This window comes from Sylvia atricapilla, chromosome 5 (genome assembly GCF_009819655.1).
Source record: "Sylvia atricapilla isolate bSylAtr1 chromosome 5, bSylAtr1.pri, whole genome shotgun sequence".
NCBI lineage: Eukaryota > Metazoa > Chordata > Aves > Passeriformes > Sylviidae > Sylvia > Sylvia atricapilla.
In genome coordinates, this window is record NC_089144.1 from 63,191,617 (window position 1) to 63,216,087 (window position 24,471).

At 39.6% G+C, this 24,471-nt stretch overlaps 1 protein-coding gene across 3 annotated transcripts in view; it reads left to right on the plus strand.

Moving 5' to 3' along the window:
* The first annotated feature begins 850 nt into the window (after nt 1-850).
* The window catches only part of IPO8 (importin 8), a 47,223-nt gene continuing 23,602 nt past the window's right edge, over nt 851-24,471 (plus strand). For 2 of the 3 annotated variants that reach the window (XM_066319769.1, XM_066319767.1), the window contains exons 1-12: nt 853-1,031; nt 9,090-9,171; nt 11,253-11,409; nt 12,713-12,871; nt 13,796-13,952; nt 15,230-15,319; nt 15,706-15,800; nt 16,377-16,461; nt 18,352-18,486; nt 19,323-19,422; nt 21,111-21,187; nt 22,439-22,555. In XM_066319769.1, coding sequence (XP_066175866.1) covers nt 948-1,031; nt 9,090-9,171; nt 11,253-11,409; nt 12,713-12,871; nt 13,796-13,952; nt 15,230-15,319; nt 15,706-15,800; nt 16,377-16,461; nt 18,352-18,486; nt 19,323-19,422; nt 21,111-21,187; nt 22,439-22,555 — 1,338 coding nt within the window. In that variant the 5' untranslated portion in view covers nt 853-947. Of the gene's footprint in view, nt 1,032-9,089; nt 9,172-11,252; nt 11,410-12,712; nt 12,872-13,795; nt 13,953-15,229; nt 15,320-15,705; nt 15,801-16,376; nt 16,462-18,351; nt 18,487-19,322; nt 19,423-21,110; nt 21,188-22,438; nt 22,556-24,471 lie in introns of all 3 variants that reach the window. The other variant, XM_066319770.1, reaches the window with a different exon arrangement.

The window sequence follows — 24,471 nt, forward strand, 5'->3', positions numbered from 1 at the left end:
GCATGGATGCTTAAATCTTACTTTGGTTCACTGGCATGTTCCAGGATTTAAGGGTGGAAATAATATACAAGAGGTGGAGAATCAGGGCGGGGCAAGTGTTTCGAGTTTTTAAGTGTTAAGAGGTGGTATTTATATATTCCTGACAACCTGAGGGGTAAACATCTCCCATCTCCTCTCACACACGAACAGCATTAAGCAAACCCTTTTCAGGTTCTACTAACCTACAGGTGAGGACAACTCTCACACAGAAACCTGCTCAGCAGAGCGGGATTTATGACGGGTGACCAACAGTGCATTTTAGTAAGCTCCTTGCAGCAAATTTGTGTCTTCCCGTATGTTCTCGGTCGTCTTTGTGCAGGGCACATCCCTGAAGCACCAGTGTCAGTTCTTCTCCGTGGACCTGGCCCCACCACCTCCTTCAGTCCCCGCGTTCTCACTCTTAATTCTAGTGCGAACGACTCGTGGGGTAGCCAATACAGAACACCCAAGCCTGGCACGAAAGTTGAAAAGCTACCTAGAAAAACAGAGTAAACTATTACGAAAGAAAAACGGGACTTTAAAGTGGTAATTTCAAAATAATCCGTGCAGGGTGCGGCGGGAGCCACCCCCGCCGTTCCGTACAGCGACATGGCCGCCCCCATGGCATCACGGCCTGCTAGCCCCACCCCCTGCGAGCCCTCCCGGCTGAGTCTTGTCCGTACAACAACATGGCGGCCACCTCTCCCTGACCCCTTCCCTAAGCCAGAAGGCGGCGCCGCGGCCGTAAAGCAGCGCCCGTTTCCCGATATCCAGCTGTCGCAAACCGGTGAATGGCTGTGGAGAGGGGCCGGGGGGGGTGGGGGACGCGGGCCCGCGCTGGTGGCACGGGGGGGCGGCGGCGCTAGCGGCGGCTCCTCCGCGTCCTGCTGTCCCGGGAAAGCGCTGCCTGCCGGCAGGCGAAAGCCAAGATGGATCCCAACAGGATCATCCAGGCGCTGAAGGGCACCATAGACCCCAAGATGCGCGTCGCCGCCGAGAACGAGCTGAACCAGGTAAGGGGGAGCCGCGGGCCGGCCCCCCACGCGCGGCACGGGGGCGTCCGGCGCCGCCGGCAGGGGCTCGGGGCCGGCGGCCGGGGAAGCGGGCCGGGGCCGCGCGGGTCGCTGCCCTCGCTCGGCCGTGACCGCGCTGCTGGCAGTCCGGGGCAGGAGCTCCGGGCTGGCCGGGGCGCTGCCGCTCGGCGTGGGAAGAGATGACATTGCTACGGCCCCGCGCGGGTCGCGCCCTGACGCTCGCAGGGGACGGGCGGCAGTGACGCTCGGGTGGGCGTTCTGTCCCGTCCGGCCCCACGGCGAGCCCAAGTTGGAGGAAGGCGCGTTTGGTCTCCTGGGCAGCGTGTGTCGTGGCATCCTACAGTTAATCACAGAATTACACAATGTGCGGAGTTGGAAGGGACGCGTCAGGACCGGCGAGTCCAAGTCGTGGCCCTGCCTAGCGCCGTCCCCAGGAGTGCCAGCATGTGCCTGGGAGCGTTGGCCAAACACTTTCGGACTCCGTCACGCTTGGTGCTGTGACCACCTCCCCAGGGAACTGCTCCAGTGCCCAGCCACCCTCTGGAAGGAAAACCTTTTCCTAGAGCGGTGGATGCACTGATTGAAAGTGTGACCCAAACCTTTGAACCAAATTCGAGAAAAGAGGAAGTTCCCTTGCACATCATCAATAAAGCTTTAATTCCTGTGCTTTGATGGAATATTTGATCAATTCTCTTTGAGGAGTCGAGATTTTTTTGGTTGTGTTGATGCGTTAACAAAACAGTGAGAATTGCCTGTCAGGAATTCTGCTATTCAGGATTGCTCCTCCAGCTTAGTTTTATATTTAGGCAACTTAAAACTCCTTCTGAATTAGATATAGCTAATCCTTGCTTTAGCAGTTGGTAAATTCCTTTAGTAAATCGGTGGATTAGGTCCTGGACATTGAGAATGCTCTTGTGAATATTTAGATAAGGATGCGAGGCAGCTTTTCTCTTTTTGGCATAGTTACTTTGAAAATCCATCAGTATCTGTTTTTATCGCTACTGTTAAGGGCTGAGAGGGAAATGACAAATACTTGTCAGCAGCCTGTTGCACAGCTGTCAAAACAACAATACAAACTACTGCTACTGCAGTGTTTGTTCAGAACAAAGAGGCAGCTTCTGGGTTCCTGGGTCCTGCCTCTAACGCTGTCATCACCAGTAAGTACTGTGAAGCTCAGGAACAGTCTTGAAAGCATTTTGAGATTGAGAGCTGTAAGATGTTCTAAGTTTAAGTGATGGATAGTGCAGTTCTCATGAAAGACACAGAGTTTAGATTCAAGAGTGTAAGCAGACATACTGAGAGCAGGTTGAGATGCAGATTTTTCTTTGAAAATACTTGATGAGTTTTCTTTTTTCTAACCATTATGAAGAATGAATCCTGGAATTGAGACGTACCTATTTTTGTGTAGGCTTCCTGTTACTAGGTGAAGCATAATGTATGTGACATAATGTGCTGGTGCAGTGCTGGGTTTGACATGACTCTTTGGATGAGGGGAACAAAAGTGCTCCTGAGTAATGTTGCTTAATGTGGGACTTTGACATCTTGAAGCTTTTTAGTGCTTTTGAAGCAAGGCTTCAAAGCGATGTGTCAGACTCCCCTCCCGTGTATCTGATGGTAGTGTTGACACGTCCCTGTGTTCCTGCAAGTGCTGGAATCCAGGTGCTGTTCTGGCATTTTTCTTGTTGTAGCAAAGGGACCAACCCACCAACTAAACAGAAAACTCTCTGGAATAAGTAGCTGAAGTGGTGATGGAGCCCTTGGCCAAAGGGAACAGCAGTCACCTTTATTCTGTGTCATATTTAAGGGCTGCTGCTCTTGAGACAGGTTTGGGAGTGTTGAGGTAAACTTGGTGGTGTTAGCTCATCTGCAGTGTACACTGGCATTCAGCTTTGAATCCAGGTAGAGCCATGAGCTTCCCAGACACTGCAAATCCTGCTAGTGCACCAAGACAGTGTCTGGCTGTGCAGTCTTTTAGAACAATATCCTGACAGTCCTGACTCCATAGTTTGCATACAGTGTAGAGCATGGGGAATAGAGTTTACATGAATGAAAGCTTTTCAACCTGTAAGAAGACCCAACATGTTTGAAAATGCTTCTTTCTCCTCTGTATGTTCCTGCACCTGTGTAAAGATACACTCAAATCAATGAATTTGTTGTCATCCTTCTGGATTATCACCTAGCTGCATTCTGAAATGGAATTATGATTACTTTTCCCCCATCTTTTTGTATCTATTAGAAGGCTGCTTGTGGATTTTCTGACTCTTGCAGCTAGAAGCAAGTATTGGTTTTTAGCCAAAATTAGTTTATGGTCCATTTCTATCCATTTGTGCCAATCTTATTTCTTAACTAAAACAGGTTTCTTGGTACCCTCTCTGACAGATTTGTCAAAGGCTGATCCATCTAGAGGCCTACTTTTCTTGCCTCAGCAGCCTGTGTTTCCTTTCATTTCATAAAACTAAATGTATGAAATCTAGTAATAGGAGCACAGCTCTCCTCTGTGCTGGTTTCCTTTTGAAATGATTTTTCTTGTGGAGTCCAGTCATTTGCGTTTGCAGTGTTCTAGCAAGTCTTGTGCTCAGTGCCACTAATACATCATTAAATACCGTATCTACAATTATCTTCTTTGTGTCCATGTTCTCATCACTGAATATACCATAGTCCCTTGATCTTTTTATTCTGTTGTTGTTCTTCACTCAGAAACCTCAAGTTTTTAGGAGAAATTCTGTTGTCCTTAAGTACCTGACTCTGTTCTTTGGCCTCTTGCCTCATTCCATTTCTTTTTTTGGTTCCTGCAGTTCCTAGCAGGATTTTTTTGATCTTTCTCTTTGATTGATGCTACTTCCAAATCACCAACAAACTTCACTTCTCTCTGTGATGTGAACACAACTGTAAATGTGGGATTTATTTGAAATCTGATTCTTGCTAAACTAGAGCAGTAATTTCCTGCCAGGTCAGTGTCTATGTCATGTAATTGCTGTCATTTCCCTTGTAGGCTTGGGTTTCTAAGTGTACACATCTTTTCATCTCCCTCTTTTTCTTTTGCCTCCCTCCTGCCTTTTTTTAGTTCAGTTTTGTAATGTAATTGGTTTGCACTTGGTGATGATAAATATCACTCACCCTGTACTTAGAACAATTAGTTATCATACCAAGAAATATTCTCAGTTTCTGTGCATCCTTTGTCAGTATCTGTGCCAGGCTATTACTCCTGTTACATCTGTCTGCTGGATTTTAAGGACTTTTGCTGGGTTCATTTATTTATTTATATCATGGTTGCATACTCTCTTTTGAACTGGCTTTCATCTGCCAGTTCTTGGAGTGCTGTGAAATACACTGTCTGATTACTGAACATACAGAGTCATTCCAATTCCAGTTCAGATAGGATTTCCATACAGTTTTTATGCTTAAATCTTCAGTGGCTCAACATGCTGTAACACATTCCTTTGGCCTGTAGCAAAGAAGAAAACAAGAACTCAGTTGCAGAAATACAGTTGGGCTTTTTAAATGTTGAGTAGGAGTTACATAACTTGGCTTTGACAGCAACTGAGTAGCAGTGCTGGAAGAAGTGTGAAAAGATTACCCAAAAGCAGAAGAGTCCAGAATAAAGTTTGGCTTCCTTCCATATCTTTCCACATCTTTGTTGAGCTGGCTGCCATAGTAGGCAGGGATCTTAAGGCCACTCTGAAAGTGCCAGTAAGCACCTCATGATACCTGGAGGGAGAAATCTGAGCCAAATTTGATGAGGAAGTTGAGCTGGATAATTGAAAGTTATGTGGAAAGTGATGTTTCTTTGATACTGGATGAATTTGGCAGCAGAACCCATAGAGGGAAGAAATTCAGGTGGGTTCTTACACAAGGTTATTTTCACTCTGTGAAAACACTGTGTGTTTTCCCCTTCCCACGTAGTACCTTTGCATATAGGTAAAGAATGGAAGAAGTGTCTTTTGAAGTTCTGGTTTGTTTTAACAGCTGTCTGTGACTGACAGTATAAAAGAACAGGAGTGAAAATGTTATTAGCAGCTGTAGAGATACTCCTAAGTTTGCCAATGGGATTTTTAAATGTTCATTTTCAGTACACAGAAACAGAAAATAAGACTTGATAAACCAGGTAGCTGAGCTTTTGGATCAGATGTATTTAAGCCTTGAAATTATCTTTGTAAAAAGTTAATTGATCATGAATTGAAGGCACAAATTTCTTCTGTGTGTTTGTTTATGCAAACAAAGGTGCAGTGCCTTGGTTTTTTTCAGTGATTTTTATGTGCCATACTTGTATTCAGAGGTATAAAAATGATGTCTGCTACTGGTGGAGAAGGATGATCTGGGCTTGCAGAACCTGAAGGAAAGCTTCCAAGTTTCCCATCCCTATTGTCCTGAGGTTTTGCAGGGGAAGAAGCACCTTTCAGTGCCATTCTGCACTTGGCCACTGTGGTTGCCGTCAGTACAGTGGGAAGGGTACTGACTCTTGTGGTCCTGGAGCACTTGTGGTCTTCAATGTGACAGCAAGCATGACACAAGAATAACACTTCATGAAATGAATTCAATAGTGTATGATGTGGGAGAACCTGGGAGCCAAATCTGAACTTCAGATGTGAGAAGTATTTGCTTCAGTAGGATTCCTTTGGGGAGGTTTTCATGTGTATTTTGCTACTTATCTCTCCTTGTATTCTAGCTCTTCACAAGTGATGGTCTTCGTCTTGATGTTTTTCATGGCCCATCTGAGGCTCACTTGGGTGTCATATGTTCTGTACCTAATCAAATGGAGGAGGAGATAGGCAGAAGATGTGTTCTCTGATCTTGTGAAGCCTGGTGCTGTGATGGTGACCCAGGGAAGGATACATTAGGCCAAAAGTGAAGGAACAGAGTGCAAAAAGCCGTGCAGCTGCAGTGCACAGATCCTGAGACAGTGGACACAGATGGAACAACATGCATGGGTCATGTGCATCTCTTCTCCATTGCTGTAAATTTTCCCATTTATGCCTTCCCAGTGCTGTGTGCCTCTCCCAGTATAACTGCTAGCCTTGCACACTGCTCTATGCCACCTTCTTAATCTCAGTGGAAATTAAATGAGATTCTCTTTAAACTCTGATAAATGCTCTGATCTGGGATTCATACAAGAACAGTCTGTGTTTTACACAGCTTTAAAAGAATTGCTCTTTGTAAGTATACTCAGTGAAAGTTTGTTAAAAAACTTTCACTTTCTTTTTCAAAATAAACATATGCCCCAACGGGTCAGCACTTTGACAAAAAAGTTTTACCAGATCCCAACAGTGTGGGTTCAAGGCAGTGTAATTATTCCCCAAGTGCACAAAGCACCGTGCTGTGCTGCGGGAGTTGTGCTGAAGGTCTACTTCAGCCATCTGGTGTCTCCCTGTGGCTCCTGGGCACAGCTCTTCAAAATCAGCAGATAGTTTTGTCTTCCTTCTGTGGCACTGACAATATTCCTGCTCTCCTTTTGTTAAGATGCAGCTGCAGGGGTATAAAGAACTGTCTTTTTGAACTCGTCCAGCTCCAAGGTCTCCTCCATGTCCATTTCCATGTCGCAGTATGCACCTGACAATTGCTCTGCACCTGCTCCTGTGATAGGTTCAGCTTGGTTTGCTGATGTCTGGAGCAACGCAGGAAAGGGACACATCCCAAGATCACAATTAGGATGACAACTAAACACATGAGAATGTGCTGGTATAGGAAAAATGTTGCTGCGTGCAGCTTTTTAATAAGTCCTCTGTTCTAAAAACTGCAAACAGCATGTAGTTTTCCTGACCCGGGTTTGTTGCTGCTCAAATGAACAGGATGTCATTTGAGCTTCACAAATACTACAGACTCGTGTGCCTTGTTTCTAGCGTGGGCTCACAGTCTCTGTTGATCTCTACAGTTTTCTTGTTTCTGATAAGGAGTAGTAAAAAGAGCTATGTCAAAATGTGAATTACGGGCGTGACAGTAACAGGGAGCAGAAGGATTTAACGGGCCCGGCGATCTCTGTAGGGGGGTGGTGGTGTGTGAGGTGTGAAGACACGCACACAGCGTTGTGCTGGTGGGGATGGGACCCCCCTGGGGACACTGTGCCTTCCGTCTGCGTGACAGGACTTGTGTCACTCCTTGCTGAGCCGATCTGGCACGGAGGCAAATCACCATTTCTGTGTAGATCCTGGCAGAGCTTCAGGGAGAGCAGTTGTACACCAGCACTAGTGGTACCCAGAAGGCTTCCTGAAGTAGCAGTGATTTTAATGTAGGTTCAGTAAATACTGTTTGGAAAGCAAAATTATACTGTTAGCACTGCGTCCAGCTTAAAATGTGGTGCTGGTAGGATTGCAGCAGGAAACCACCACCACCAAAACAACCCCCCAAAGCTGCATTTTTAATCGGTGTGTTTATAGTAGTAAAAGCTTTGTAGATTGGGTTTGAGAACAGTATCCAGGCACTGTTGTGAACAAAAAGGACAGTCAGAGGTTATGCATGGTTTTGGTTTTCTGTGCTGCTGAGATTTCTCATGCTTTCCTTATCTCCATGCAACTTGGGTGTTGAGTGCTGGAGGATGCTGCAGTTGACTGTGGCCCTGTCAGAACCTACCAATGTTGTCCAGTAGTGACTGAAGGGCAAGCTTTGTGCTCCAGGAGACTGGATTAAAAGGTGATCTTTGGAATCCAGTATGCGTCAGCCAGTTCAGCATGTCTGTAGATAAATGTGGTTCCTGTGCTGGATGTTACAGTTTTACTTTATTTGGGACATTTCTTAGGGATAATTAAAGCTTATAGAGAGGGAAATTGCAGGAGAGTAGGCTTTTGATTTGCCACTACTGCTTTTATCTCAGATCTCAGATTACTCTATAAACATCAAATGAGTCTCTGAGTTAGAATTACGCTATCATTATAGTGAATAAAATGAAGGCCAGAAAGTTAAGTGATTTGGTAAAATTATCAAATGGTAGTGTCACAATGCAGCTGGGACACTTTGACATCATGAAAGCAGTGTAATTTTACCTTGTTATGATATGGTAGATCAAAGAACTGGGGACATGAAGGGCAGAAAGTATCTTTTATTTCACAGCTTTCGAATGAGGCAGGGTTTATGGGAGGATGTTCTATACTTGTGCTTAAAGCACAACATACCTGCCAGGCATAATCTAGTGGGAGGAAATAGTATAAAAGGTGAAATACAGAAAGCTGCTGCCATCTAGCCGCAAGAAGCTCCCTTTTGAACATAAAACACATGGATCCAAGGGATGAAAGATCTGACCTACCAGTAGTGATCTGCCAAGGCTTAGTAGTAACTGCACCACGCTGAGTCAGTGATTCCTCGCTGGAGGAGCCCTGGTGGATGGCAGCAGGATAATGCTATCAGATTGTGACATCTTTCAGATCTGGTGTGCTTTGCTCAGAAGTTCACTGAGCATTGTTTTCTCTTTGAAATCCTTCAGCTGCGTGGCTGATGTAGTGTTTGAAAAGTTCCCATGAAGGCTGCGTGTTTTGAAGTGTTATCTGCCTGCCCTTGATTTTAACAGAAAATGTTTGTCCCACTGTTTCCCTAGTTTTTATTGAGATGCACTATACGTCTAGTTTGCTAAAAGATAGTTGTATATGGCTAATTCAGATGCTGTTTACACTTGAAAACAATTCTAAATTGTTTTTTTAATCCCTTCACTACAAACTATTTTGCAAATAAATGGCATGTATTGATGAAGCTTGTCAATGTCTGTTTGACTTATGGGGCTAAGTTGAATAATCCAAAGACAGATATCTAGTGCTTTTCACTATGTATATATTGTGTGTGTAGATATAGATATAGATATTCATTATTGCTAATCTCTAATTGAGAACCTTTTCACATTACTTATTCTGCCCACGTGCTGTTACATGCTTTGCTTTTGCAAGTAATTATTTGAATTTGTGCAGATTTGGGTAAATTCAAGTCCTGAAAACTTTCACATATCATGAGGAGGACGCAAAAGCAATGCAAAATCCTTAGGTTTTATTTCTCATTGAGCATTTGCTAATACAGTCTGCTTTAAACCTAGTGACTTACTGTGTTGTCTGTGTATTTCAGTCCTATAAGATCATCAACTTTGCTCCAAGTCTGCTGCAGATCATAGTATCCGATCAAGTTGAATTTCCAGTGCGTCAAGCAGGTGAGATAAAATCCCTTTGTTCCATTTTCTTTCAGTCAGTCTGTTACTTGAACAGACTCTTGAACTGTTGCAATGTAGCTCAGTTCAGGTGTGTTCCTGAAGGAGGAAATGAAAAGGATCTATCTTTGCTGTTCCTCTCCATCATGAGGGTCAGATAAAACCATGGGTGTAGGATATAGTCCTACTTTGGTTTTCCCTGTGTGTATAGTGATCCCTACTGGATTGCTGTGATACTGATATAAAAAAAGCATGATTCCTACTCAAAACTGAGAACCCTGAGGTACTAGTTCTCCTGTGGTACAGGAGTAATGATGCCAAGACAAGTGTCAATTTAAAGATAGAAAAGGGTGTCACATTTGAGTACATGTTTCTCTATTTGAATCTCTTTACCCTGGAAAAGTGAAAATTTCTGAAAAATGGAAATGACTCCTTGATTCATAGCTCAAGGGTAGCCACATACATTTAGTTAGGATCTTGGTGACTTAAATAAGTAGATATGAATGAAGGTCACATCACTGATAAGTTGCATAGTTACAGTCTGAGTGTGTATGGAAGGATTGCTCAGCTGTGTGTGTGAGTTCAGGTAAAGTGGTGCAGTTAAATTTAGGGTATGCATTTGTGAAAGATCAGATTCTAAATTCTTATAATCCATTTTAACTACTTCTGTGTAATATTTTTGTCGGATACAGAGACTGTTCAGGTCTTTCAGTAAATTAATTAATACTGTTTCATTCACAGCTTTGTTTTTATCCTGTGGAACAGCATTTCCCATAGAAGCACTGTTGGTTTTTTTTTCATACAGATCCCATTAATCCCCTGAGTGTTTTGGGGCGTGCTGACATATTCTGTTTGTCATGCTGGCCTTTATTTTTTCAAAGATAATCCAACTTTGAATAGTATTGTTAGTCCATTCTGTAGTAAAGTTTGAGGCTTAATCTAAACTCCATAAGGACATTTTTATAAATTAATCTGTCATTTCAGTATCATTCAGGGAAAAAACAACAATGCAGAAGGTAATTTAATTTTTTTTTTTACAGAATAGGGGTGTAAAATAGAAAAGTACATTTAAATCATATTTGCAAGCCAACATATTTCCCTGGGAATTTTTTTAATCCAAGAATTTGTATAACAACAAGATCTATGGACAAAATAGATTAAAGTCTTGGGCTGGTCTTTCAGGACCTGTTTCTTGTCTAACTAGTCTGGCTTGTCATAGAGAAAGAGCTGTTTTTCCTCTTGCTCCTATAAAATATTTTACACACATGTTTTCATACTTTGCAATTTGTTATCACCAAAGGAAATTATTGTACCCAAGGATATCTTATTTATACTTTAAAACTCTAGCTAGTAATCAACCAAAATAGTGTTCAGGCATAAGAGTTTATTAAGAACATTCCTTTAATGCCTCATACCATATTTCCTATGGTTCCTGAAGAATGCCTTCAGGCATTTTAGTACTGATGCATAAATGCTGCTTTATTTTCTGTTGAAGATTAACTTTATTTTTCTTCTTTTTTTCATGTGAGACAGAAGGGAACAATTCGAAGGGATTATGGGAAATCCTAATAGTGAAATAAAGCTTAGGGAACTCACAACAAACATTTCTGTCTGAATAGAAGGTAGGCCACGTGCCAGTTTCGTACTGGGCATTTCCCCAAGCACATCTGTGTGTGCAGTGATTTGTTTACATGAGCCTTCCAAAACGTCACTTACTGAGCTTGAGTCATTGTTTTATGGATGAGTGAAAACACAGATAAGTAGATTTTTGTTGGCTTGTTTAGAATGATGGGATATTATGTTCATGTGGAAGACAGCTGTAGCAAAGAAAGTACCTTGATAGATGCTGATGGAAATATTATCCTGTTCTGTTCTGATCAGGTGCTTGAGCCTGATCTCGTGTGAAATCATAAGAAAAATGTTCTTCTGACTCAGCTGTGCTCAATGCCCATAATTGTTAAAGAATTCAGGTGGGGGTTTTCAGTTGTCTTTTGAAAGCTTTGTTCTGCTTTTAGCTGTTCTACGTGTTGAGCACTGGGCAATGTGTAGAATTAAACTATTCTTTCCCCACTATCTGTTCCTAGCTGCCATTTACCTGAAGAACATGGTGACCCAGTACTGGCCGGACCGTGAGCCACCTCCTGGAGAGGCCGTTTTTCCATTTAATATTCATGAAAATGATCGTCAGCAGATTCGGGATAACATTGTAGAAGGAATAATTCGCTCTCCTGACCTAGTGAGGTACCTCACATTGCAAAGGGATGTTTCTGTTGCTCAGGTTTTCAGACCTGCTGGTCTGGGTGTTAGTAACGTGAGAATCTCGATGTTTCAGGAGATGAGACAAGTACTTTTTTTTGCAAAAGTAATAATACTCTGTTTACACTTTTTCATGTGTGCTTGTTTTTCAGAAAAGTAGTAACCTGGCAGCAAGCCCTCTGATGTGGTTTATCCTCTAAGGGTGCTGTTCAAAGTGTCTTGTAACACTTGCTGTAGTGACAGCCTGTCTGTTTGGCTGATCCAAGGCAGAAAGTATGTACAGGGCTGTCTGCAATATGGAATTAACCATTCAGGGAAATACTGTCTGAGATTGCTTTTTTCTAGTAGCCTCTTTCTTAATCACTTTATCAATTTTTGTATGTAACCCCAATATTTAACCCTATAAAGTATTAGAGTTCTTGATTTTAGGGTATTAAAAGAATGAAGACTTGTAGTTCTGCTTTTGCTGGAAGAATAGTTAAGAATCACAGGCATACTACAGTCTGCGATTGTTCGCCCCTTTAATTAAAGTATGGCTGATAGATGGGAACTGATATTTTCTGCAGGCTTTGTTTATTCATTGCTTAGTAGAGCTAAAAGTATTTCTCCACGGGTTTTCTAGTTCAGTCCTGCTCAGCTTTTTTTGTCACACCTCAGTTTAGTCAATCAACAGTTCTGCCTTGCTTCACCATTGTGAGTGGCATCTAAAAGTGTGTGGCAGGAGAGAAAGAGTAAGAAGTTCTTTAACTAATTGGCTCTGCCATATGCTTTGGAGGTTGAGAAAGTACTGTTCTAGAGGATCCCAGGAAAATTGTAATTTCTTGAGGAGCCTGTGGTTTGGATCATAACACAGGCCTTTGTTCTTCTTCCATGAAAACATACAAATTTGTGTTTTTGTGGTTGCTTTCAGTTTGATAAGCAAGTATAGAGATTCATTTTCAAAGCTTAAAGCTAGCTGGTTTCATGAGCAATTAATTATTTTAAAATGCTGCTTGATACCTGTGAAGAGGGAGGAGAGAGTAAGAAAAGTAGCTAAAATGTTCTGAAATGACTTTATTCCTTAAGGTTAAATGCAGTCAAATTTTTTCCTTGCTTTTCCTCTGCTTCTTCTCAGAACTCTTTCAATGCTGTCGAAATATGTACGATACTTATGATAAAATATAGATATTGTAGCCAATAAACCAAGATCTGGGATTTATCCTTCAATTGAAACACTATGCCACAACCTTATTCACTTATATTTTTCCCCCCCCTGCACTTGCTGACAATGCACTTGCTTTCCCCCCAGAGCCCAGCTGACAATGTGCCTCCGTGCTATCATTAAACATGACTTCCCTGGCCACTGGACAGCTGTGGTAGACAAGATAGGGTACTACCTGCAGTCTCCAAACAGTGGCAGCTGGCTTGGGAGCCTCCTGTGCCTCTATCAGCTGGTGAAGACTTACGAGTAAGTTGATGTTCATCTGTAGATGAGGAATTGGTGCTTTCAGTCTCATTACTGGAATTGACATTCTCATGGGCACTGGCAATTCTTCGAGGGAATCCAGATGGAAAATGGGAATTAATAATTATCATATGCTTCCTTTCCTGCAAATAAATGAAAAATATTCATCATCTTTGTATCATTAGTGAAGTCAAAGTAGAGCTGCCAGCAATAATCTGTATGAATTTACTGAGACTTTTTTTACTTAAAGCTTTGTACTTTTGATCTGGATGTAAAAAAATCCTTAGGTTTATAACTTCCTTTGTTTGAAGATACACCAAATTCTAGATGAATGCAAATTGTGTCATGAATACAGTGCTGTCATTGTCATATACTGCTATTGCATATTGTTACCTGTAGCATCTTTCTGGTAGTCTAAATCTACGAAGCATAAATTAGGAGCATTGTAGTGGGTCTTATCACTCATATATTTTTTTAATTGCCTATTGTTAGAAGCTATTATAAGAAAGAAATGTAAGTGGAGAAAGAGAATCTTTTCCAAAGCGAGGAATTGTCTTTCCCTTTCAATGGCTGTTCACTCCCATTTGTTCAGTGCCCAGCTTGGGTTTGGCTTTGGTATGAACAGCAGGGAAGTTCAAGTCCCTGCTTCTGTGAGGTGACAATTCAGTAGTAAGGAACAGTAGTTCTTCTCAGTAATTGCCTTTGTGTAAGGTAACGTTTGTTTTCCATTTTTTTATTTATAGGTATTTTCAGTGAATTTACACAAAGGGTTCAGATGGGGGTTAGAGGAGGGGAGAGTGTTTGAATGAGTGCTAGATATTCTTTTTGTGTTTTATTTAGGGCACAGAAATTAAATTGTTGGTGGGGGCTAGGCATTACAATCTCCAGTGTGTAGATCCTGGACCAACATTTTTGTTTCCTTTGCAGGTACAAAAAGGCAGAGGAACGAGATCCTCTCATTGCAGCCATGCAAATATTTTTGCCTCGGATTCAGCAGCAAATGATCCAGCTTCTGCCTGATAACTCCCATTACTCTGTACTGCTTCAGAAACAAATCTTAAAAATCTTCTATGCTCTTGTTCAGGTTGGCATCTGTGTAGAGGAAAACCAAACTTTTACTTTGCTGGGTGCAGTGACCCCTTTCAGTACATTCAGAGGTGTGATTGAATAAGAATACCGTTTCAGATGGGAAAAAGTCATGTACAATAAACAGCTGTTACAGAAATAGGATATTTATAGATTTTTCTACTTTGAAGCTGGTCATATGATTGGCCAGATTAAATTTTAATGAATGTAGGGTGCTTCTGCACATTGTATCTGTAAGCTCACTAGAGAAGCATTCTTATTTTTATGAAGTTGCACATAGGCTGATATGAACTGGATGGGTATCTAGACTGTGTGGTTGGCTTCTGAAAGTGTCAGTAATGAATACTGTCGTGTAGTTGTCAAATGCTGCACTTCACTAGGAGGCATTTCTGCTGAAAATCTGGTAGATACTATGTATTGGGGAGCAGGCACTTTAGGGAGATGAGTTTGGCTTTTACTGAGATGAGTTTGGTGAAGGAGTACTTACAGAGAATCAGAAACCAAACCAGATCCTTCATGAAGAAGAGCCTGAGAATTAAAGCCCGTGTGTTAAAAAGCTAAAATAGTTTGTTACTAAATGGGTGGAGGAGAATGTAAAAATTATGCAAATCTTATTTTTCTTTTCAATAACTTGCCTGAATAGCATCACTTTTCTTTGGCTTTTATAGAGAGGTGAAGTTTACTGGGTAGTAGTGAATCACTAGGTTGGAAGAGACCTTCAAGATCACTGAGTCCAATCCAGCCCTAACACCTCAACTAAACCATGGCACCAGGTGCCACATCCAATCATTTTTTAAAAAGATCCAGGGATGGTGATTCCACCACCTCCCCAGCAGACAGTTCCAGTATTTTATCACTCTTACTGTAAAAAACCTTTTCCTGATATCCAACCTACGCTTCCCTTTGCACCACTTGAGACTGTGTCCTCTTGTTCTGTCAGTAGTGAGTACAGTTTGCTTGTTGAATGCTATTGTTTTCCTCAAACCCTGTAGTACTGATGCTGCTGTGGTCCTAAAAGGCACCTGGGCTGTTGTGAAGTAGAAAAACAAAGAGGTGGCATGTTCTTAGACCAAGGAACTTTTCTCAAATTATGCTCAGAAATTCCTCTTCAAATTGTACCAAGAGAGATGCAATTAGAATAGTGTTGATATGTAACCTAATTGGTTATAATGTTACTTAAAACCTCATCTTCCTTAGAATGTAACTACTGCAGAGAGAGCTGCCTTTTACAGAGAAAAAGAGTGTTTCATACCTGTGTTTTTTCCTTTACTGCAGTATGCATTGCCTCTCCAGTTGGTGAATAACCAGACTATGACTCAGTGGATGGAGATCTTCCGGACCATCATTGACAGAAATGTACCACTGGTGAGTTTTAGCTTTGTAAAGGCCTCTGATACTTGTGTGTTGGCATTTGAGGAACAGTCAGTGTAAAGATTTTCTAAGTGTTCAGCTTAAGATTCTTATCCTTGGATTTTTGAGCCAGTGATGTACTATTCAAGTGTATCTGAGAACTTGCATTTTTTAAATATGCATCATTTTGAAGTACAGGCATTGTGCAGGTATTGCACATACACATTATACTGGCTAATTAAGATAATTGAAAGTTCCTGAGTGTCATATAACTGTTAACAGAATCAAAGCTTTAGTCCATGCTGTGTGTTTATATTAGTTTACTCAGCAAGGAATGTTTAAAGCATAATTGCTCTCAACAAATGACATAACTAATTTAAAACAAATGTATTTGTTTGTAGGAAACTTTGCAAATTGATGAAGATGATAGGCCTGAGCTGGTGTGGTGGAAATGCAAGAAGTGGGCATTGCATATTGTAGCTCGTCTGTTTGAACGGTAACAAACTGATTAAAACCTAAATTTGATTTATAAGTCTGTACCATTACTTGACATGCAAGTAGAGAAAATAGTTTGATCAATTAAACAGCTTGTGGTCACTGAAGAGGTTTTCCTGCTGCTGTCCTCTGCCTTGCACTGGCACAAATGCTGGTGTCAGCTCTTACTGAAGTGATTTGACTCCCTTAAGATGGCAGGAAACTTGTCCCATAGGAAAAGTCGATCTATCTAACTACATATTTATTTTGATGCACCCAGCTACAAGTGCTTATATTCTCAAACATTAAGGCAGGGGAAGATTTGAAAGGAAATCCATAAGCATGGAAGTTACAGAGCTTGTGACAAAAAGTCAGGTGTCTTTACTTGAGTATAATATCTTACCTTAGGCTAATTTATAAAAAGAAAAGGGAAGTGAGGTGTTATAGGAGAAAAGATGGCTTAGAAGAAACCTGTGATAAAGTTTTCCTTCACTGATGCAAGACCACTCAGGGTCCTTTATGGTTTAGAAAGTACTGTGTTTTCCTGACACCATGGACTTCTCACACTGTATATATCTGTGTCCTTTTCTTTTTAAAGATATGGAAGTCCTGGAAATGTAACTAAAGAATACTTTGAATTCTCAGACTTCTTTTTAAAAACCTATGCTGTGGGCATACAGCAGGTAAGTATAGTTAATATTTTATGAATTGCACTATTTTGACTGAAGAAATGTATTACTTTTTAACAGTGTGCTTGTATGGAGGTTCATTTATTAGACAAAAATGAAGAGTCTGGCAGGTTTTCCTTGTAGTGACTGAGAAGTTCTTAAGAACTCAGTGCCATACAGCTGAGGTATAATAACACAGATCTTCAGCAACTCAAAAAACCCTGCAGGAAAACTCTCAGAAAAGGTGAGTGCTGATAAAATGGTATTGTCATCGTGTATAAGCACTCTGGATACAACTGAGAGGAGCACTTTTGGCAGAAGCCTCATTTTATAGAAGGGTGTATTTCCAGGCCTGTCTTTCCCAAGTTCTTTGCCTGCAAACAACTAATCCAGTGATACTGTTTTATTTCAGGAAGATACAAGCAGATTAAAAGATGTCTGGAGAACAGTTATTTAATATTTATATAATGAATGTCATTTTATATCTGGAAAGCATATTATGTGAAAATATAGCCTAAATTCACTGTTTGCAAGGAATTTACTCTTGTTAGGGAAGGGTAATTATTTGTGTTTAACATGGTATGTAGAGACAGTTCAGTTCTCATAAAGTTGCTAAACAAATTTACTTCTCTTCATCCAATCTGACAACAGAATAGTTTATTCGTCAGAAGAACTAAGGAAGGGAATGGTTGTGGTAAGGCTGTAAATTAAAAAGGGAAAGAGCCTAATATGTGTTCTAAATTCCTTGCAGTGTGTAACTCCTGAATGGAAAAACAGTCTCCCGTGGGCAGTTATAATTTGGAATACTTAAAGTTTGTTAAGGTGTTAAACTATGTTGCAGAGTTTAGCATTCAGTGTAAATATCCTGGATGATCTGCACATTTCTTCAATTTCTGGCTCTTAAATAGTGATTTATCATGATTCCTTGCAGAATTAGTAAGAATTCTATTGTGGATATTACATTACTAAGCCTTTGTTACATATTCATCAGTTGGTAAGTGCTGACATTGTGCTAGAGTCTGTATAAGATAAAGACAGTTCTTGTCTTTGGTGCATTTGATAGAAAAGATTTAACATCAAACTTAGTATTCCTAATGGAGGAGCTATATTCAAAGTAAAATTTATTATAATATTCTGAAGCAGAATTGTTCTGCTGAAAGCATATGACTCAACATTTTGTTATGCATTGCCCTTGATTTTTATTGTTATTCTTGTATATACCACTTCTTTGCATTTACTAATAATTCACCTGCCATTAATGCAGATTAGAAGCTTGGTACTGGTTTTTTTTCTTAGTAGAGGAAACTTTTATAAAAGAAGCTTTGTGTGATAGTTTGTAACAGCATGCCAGGGGATACTATCTGGTGGCTACAATAGGTAATTGAAGTTTAGAGGTTTGCAGCTCTTCTGATTCAGAGGCTTAGGTGAACTTCTTTTTCTTTCCTGGTTTAGTAATTCTATTCTCATCACTGTTCTTCCAAAGTAATTTGCCTTGTTTAGGGACCTGTCATTAAATATGAATGCAGACACCACTTAGCAGGTTTAGAAGCCGCCAGTTTGAAAATCTCGTGCCTTTTCCTTACTTATTCCAAATTTTGCTGAGGCCTCTGTGAACTGTGAGGCTCTCACTATTGAGGTATGTCTCATGTTTATAATCACAAGTGATCATGTGGTATGGCTAGTGGTGAAGGAAGATGTCTGCATAAATGTTTGCAGGGTTAGAACCTTGATATTTAAATTCTTTATGATTTTTGGATGAAAGGCATTATAATGATTTCTAATGCTAGAACATCTGCTGTAAAACTACTTTATCTGTACATGTATATTCACTAAGGAAGTGCACTGCATGTTTATGCATTAGAATTTCAGTCTTCGTTTAAAAATACCCATTTGTTATTTCTTTAGGTTCTCTTAAGAATCTTGGACCAGTACAGGCAAAAGGACTATGTTGCACCCCGTGTTCTTCAGCAAACGTTGAATTATCTGAACCAAGGAGTGATTCACTCTATAACATGGAAGCAAATGAAGCCACACATACAGGTCAGTGCTTAAAACCCAGTCAATGCGTGTCATCAGAGAGATTAAAAAACACCCCCCAGCCCCCCAAGTTTTGTGTTTTTGAAGAAGGTTTCATTAAACATTCAGCAATTGATCTGGAGAATAAAATAGCTTTTCTACACATGTTGGTTGTGTTTTGCAATATATGACTACTTTTATTGCAGATAATGTTAACTCAATCAAAAATTCTGTTCCATAAGTTCTTTATTTTAATTTTTAGTCTGCTAGAAAGTCATAATGTTCTGGCTTTTATTTGTTACTGGTGTTCAGAATTGTCTTAGATTTTCGATTGTAGTGCAAAGGGAGTGCACAAAGAGAACATTCATCTAAGAGGAGCTAGCGCTCTTTTAAGGACATGTTTTATAAGTGAACTAAAGAACAAATGAGAAGTGATTTTCCTGCTCTTTTTTTTTTTTTTTTATACCATAAGATCCCTTTCGTAGTTAGTTAAATTCCATGACTTTTAAGGGGAGGGACTCTGGAATACATTCTCATGTTAAGTATTGCATTGGTGATTTCCTTCTGCAGAATGTAATATTCTGCTGTGTGCAGACTATGTCCTGAAGTGTATTTTATGCATGGTGATGTAATATTATAAGGATATATTGTAAAATTACTGCTACTGTCTGGGACTGTTTCAAGGGAAAGTACCTTTAATACTGTGAATTTATTTCTGGTAGACAAGATAAAAGAGTGCTGCTTAAAGGAATGTAACTCTCTAGAAATAAAAGTCTAATAAATTAGTGCATGGAGGAGGGCAGCTGTACTGGAATTTGATTTTATGTGTATTTATATATATTTGGCTTTTCTAAAATTAGACTATAACAGAAGAGGTGATATTCTCTCTGATGTGCTACAAAGATGAGGATGAGGAGCTCTGGCAAGAGGATCCATATGAATATATCCGCATGAAATTTGGTAATTTGGCTTCATTTTTTTGCTTGTGTCATAACTGTACCCTGTAGTTCCAGTGATCAGCATGGCCACTATAGTGTCTCTCTTCACCTGAACAATAGGAAGAAAACTTTTTTCTTAAATCTCACCAATCTGTAGTTAAAAGCAGGTGGCAGATCAAGTGAGTTTGGGCTGTCTGCCTGGTAGCTTTGAACGAAATGATTGTCTCAGAGTTTTGGGGTTTTTTTTTTTAACTTGACATGTGCTCAGAGCAGCCCAGACAGACTGGTGTGCTCCCTTGGTAGTGGCCGTTTCAGAATCCGGCCTTGCAGGTGTGCCAGCTGTCTGCAGGTTCCTGCAGCTCTCACTTTGACCAGAAGAGGCCTGACTTACTCTTTCCCTCTTGAAAACTGTCCGTGCCTTCAGCGTTTTCCTGCCACTTAACTACTGCTCAACTGTAAGATAACTAGATACATATATTCTTTCAAAAGACACAGTGCAGAATCTTGGGAATAATACATTGGGCCATATTATGAATAATTGCGTTTATTAAAAGAGTCATGCCATTGAAAAGAAGTGTACTTTAAAAGTACAGCAATTTTAGCTGGAAAACTCCTGTGAGCCAGGCACCACAGAGATATATATGCGCAGCATTTGGGAAATATTAATTAGTTGATTTGAGATTAGGGTATGTGAAACCAGAATTTAAATATTCATAGAATAATTAAAAATTAAAATTAATTAATTACAGTATGGTGTTGATCTCCAGGGTGTAAATGCATCCTTGATTTTTGGTATGTGAATTCCATTCTTTCTGTGTAAGTAGTGAATCTTACTTTTATGTATAACCGAGGCAGTTAAGTACAGATTCAGATTGTATCATGGAAGGTCAAAAACACTCAAAGTACATTACACTCAAGTGTCAAAGTACATTAAATAGAAGTTTAGTGAGGCACTTTTTTGTTTAGAACAAGAATTCCAGTGGTCTGGTAGTATTTCATAATAATGTCTTATCTTAAAGTTTTCAGGAAAAGTTGGTGTGTAATTTAAGTCACATTTTTAAGATAGCATTTTAATATCTTTTAGTTTGATTCATTTTGTATAGGGATTGTTTGAATTAGAGCATGTTTGCAGCACAGATCTTTTTTTTTTCAAGATATAAATTATACTTTCAATATGAACAGAGGAGGTTTAGTTGCAATGAATGAACCTAAAAAGCTTGACCTTTCAGCAGATATAAAACTACTCCAGATATAAGTAGAATTTATGTATAAAAAGTTTCCCATGTGGTTTTAATGAAATCAAGTCAAAAATGTGTACACATGGTATACAGATGGTACTGGAGTATATTGTTGTTCTTCCTATAGCAGTTTTAATTTGAAAAAGAGACAGGATTTTTTGTCCCTTGTATATGGTCTCAAAAGAGCTAATGAATAAATAGCATATTCTTAATTAAGGGAATGGAGAGTGGCAGTGGATTTGGAAGGCAAAAGAAGTAACGTGTGTGACATAAGCTTGGGTCTGACTCTTTAACCACAAAGTGAAGACAATCATCTCAATAATTTTGAGGTTTTATATTCATCCAGATTTTGTGATATCCCAAAACCAAGATGGTTTATAAAAAAAATTTAAAATATTATTATTTATAAAAAATATATTTAAAATTATTATTCAGAAAATAAATTTTTTGTGTTTCCCCCTGCTTTTTTTAGATGTATTTGAGGACTATGCATCCACAACAACAGCAGCACAGAATCTCCTTTACACTGCTGCAAAGAAGAGAAAAGAGGTATGAAACTAGTGGCTTTTAATTATTTGAATTTTCCTTAGTAATGTTATTTTCCCCTTATATTTCAAGATGCTACAGGATCTAGTCTTGAAAAATATACTTGCTTCTACATAGTCCAATGTTTCCTGGCTGAGTGCTATCAATCTGGGGAGAGTTAAAATATGGTGTGTATAAATACTAAGTGGATTCTTCTCGCAGATTTAAAATGCATCTGCCAGATACAAAATGGGTTGGAATAGATTTTCCAAGTTTTACAAACAGCCTCTCTCACAGCTGTTGTCAGCATCACAAACTGTAGCAGGAGGGAAAGTGGTCCTGATCCTTATGAATTTTCACTGATGCTATTTAAAATCCTCCTAAACAGCAATGAAATAAGAAAGGACAAAACCCATTTCATGCAGCTGCTCTTTAGATGAGGATGTAACTTTTCCGTAGATCTTTCTGTATTTACAGTGGCCTGTACAAAAATACCCAGGCAAGCCCTGGAATGCACAGTTGGCTAAAATGGCAAATGTTTTTCTAGGTTCCATTTTAACATCCAGGAATCATGGAACTCCATTTCCAGGTGGATTTTCAGAGGAGGACAGTCTTTACATTAGATGGAATAGGTGGAATATGACCTTTCTAGTTTTTTATTGTCAAAACAGTTCTTGTTTACTGATTTTCCTTCTCATTTTCATAATTTGTATTTAGACCATCAAAGTTCCATGTTGGAAAAGGACATAATGGGTGTGGAAATCACATTCAGCTTTGTTTTGCCAAGAAACTTTTCTAAGTCTAGTCAACTTTAGAAACTACTGCCAAAATCAATAGATCAGATTAAGTTTATGATTTTCAGTCCAAGCTCTCCTTGAAAATATATATATATTCATGCATATGTGTACATACACATATGTATTTATATTTATGTGTGAGACAAGCCAGAAAAGAAGGGGAAAAGTGGGCGAGGTGCTGTTGGAGCCTCTTGCCTTTTCATCACCTTTTTTTATTTGCCTCAAGACAGTAACAAAAATACCTTACTTGCTATTGGTAATGTGAAATTTCAAGGAGATTAATCTAAATTTGACCAGTTTGGCTGAAAAGTGGAAAATTCCAAAATTTTCCACTTTAACTATTGAAAGATGCTACGTTTAATACCTCACATTGCTTTGGTCAAGACAAAATTTGTTCTTGAAAGTGTCATGAATGTTTTAAGTAATGCTATTAAAACAACTTGACTGAAGGGGATTGTGTGTTTTCTGTCCTGCATAGGTATTACCAAAAATGATGGCATATTGCTACCAGATTCTGACAGAGCCAAACATTGATCCAAGGAAAAAAGATGGAGCTTTGCATGTTATAGGATCCCTAGCAGATATTTTACTAAAGGTAAGTGGGTAAAGAAATGAAAAAAGTTTGCAATTCTTGCTATCAACTGTGATTCAAAATAAAATAGTCTTTATAAAGTATGACTAGCCCTTAGTCATATTTATAAAATCTGTAGAGAAATTTCACTCGGACTGCAATCAGAATATGACAGTCTGTTTATTTAAAAATATTAACATTCTTTCCTGTTTTTTATATCACAATTTTTTACGCAGATTTTCCTTCTCATGTTTTTCTGAAGCTCTGTTTGTTTATTACACAACAAACCCTTGGTCCCCTCCTGCTTTACTAGTACAATGGAAGTGTTAAAAAAGCTAACATGCATTCCACCAGCAACATTGCCTGTGATTCTTTATGAAATTCCCCAACAGCCTGCACTGTTATGGGCTGCTTCTGGTTCCAGGAAGAGGTTTACTTAACATGTTACAGGAATGTTCTGTCCAGCTTTCCAGCTTTTTCTCTCTTCAATATGTGGCTTTAAGTCTTATTTCATCTGCCAGTTGGGAGTTTTGAAAAAGAACTGGAAAGAACAAAGAGCCTTCCTCCATTTTTTTATACACAGCATCTTCAGAATTTTGGGTATTTTTCTGGAATCTGAATGCAAGTTTAATGCACACAGTTGCTCTCTAATTGATATTGATTACAGTTTTCCTGGTACTTTTTTAGATAATAGAGTCTAAAATATGCCTTTGCTCCATGTGACAAGTAATTGCCAAAAGAGTGTCACTTTCATCATGAGAATGGTGATCTTGTGCTGGACACTTCTTTTAAAAAGTAATTTATTATATTTTATCTGAATTGTCTTATTGTGCAGGATGTGTCTTCATATGACAAGCAACATCTAACCAACATTTACCATCTGTTTCTTTACCAGTCTGTTTTCTGATCTTAAATTCTGAAACACCAGTAGCTTTTGCAAAATTTTTGTAGGTTATTTTGGATTGTTATTGCCCTTCCTCATGCTGGAATATAACAGTGAAAGAGAATGACATTGTTTCTGTTGTCAGGAGACTTTCATATTAACATATTTATCTCTGTCCTGAGGGGAAAAAAGGGAATTTATTCCAGTGTTCTGCTCCTATTTGAAATTTTCAGTCCTGAAACATGAGGTTATATTGTACTTTATAAAAGAGTAATAGCCCCAAACACTGCAGAGCTCTTTAAAACCTGAATTTCTTGTGTTTGGAATTGGACACATCGAAACATTTCATCAGCTGTTTCCCTATAAAATCCTGGATTTGTGAGTGCTTTGTGGCTTTTCTTGAGCTGACTGATAGAGTCTAAGGAGCTCATAGACACAGTGGTCCTGCCTGAGACACCTGGCTCCCCACAGCAGATCCAGTTCAATGCCCACAAAGTTCAATGTTCTGACCAGTGTGCGTAAAGGAACAGTGTTTTCCTTTCTGTTTTTTCTCTGCCTAGTCCTTCATCCAGCTCTGTGAAGGCAGGAGAATGAGTGTGGAAAAAATGCTGTGTGGATTGGTGAACTAAAGTGGGGTCACATAAAATACACATTGTATTGAGTGTCTCATTTCACCCTCTTCTGTCTTAGCCACTGAATCATTCCTTTGGATGGTAACAGTGTCCCTAGCATGCCTCTTTTCTGTTACTCTGGGACTGTAAGGGAAGTCTCAAATCTCCATGTGGGTTCTAGCTTCCTGTGACTATACTGGGATTTGCTAAGGTTGGAATACTGAAGAGTAACTCCAGTGTCCTTCTCCAGCTAAGGAAATTTCTGTCACAAAGGAGTTATCTTCATCCATTAATAAACGTGAAAAAAGATGGGATTTGTTCATTTAGTGTCAAAAATATTAAGTTTTGATACTTAGAGTAACAGTAGGTCGTTTGAAACTCAGATCTGTTCCATACTAACGTCATATTTATCTTCAGGTATGTAATGTACTCCATTGTAGGAAAAA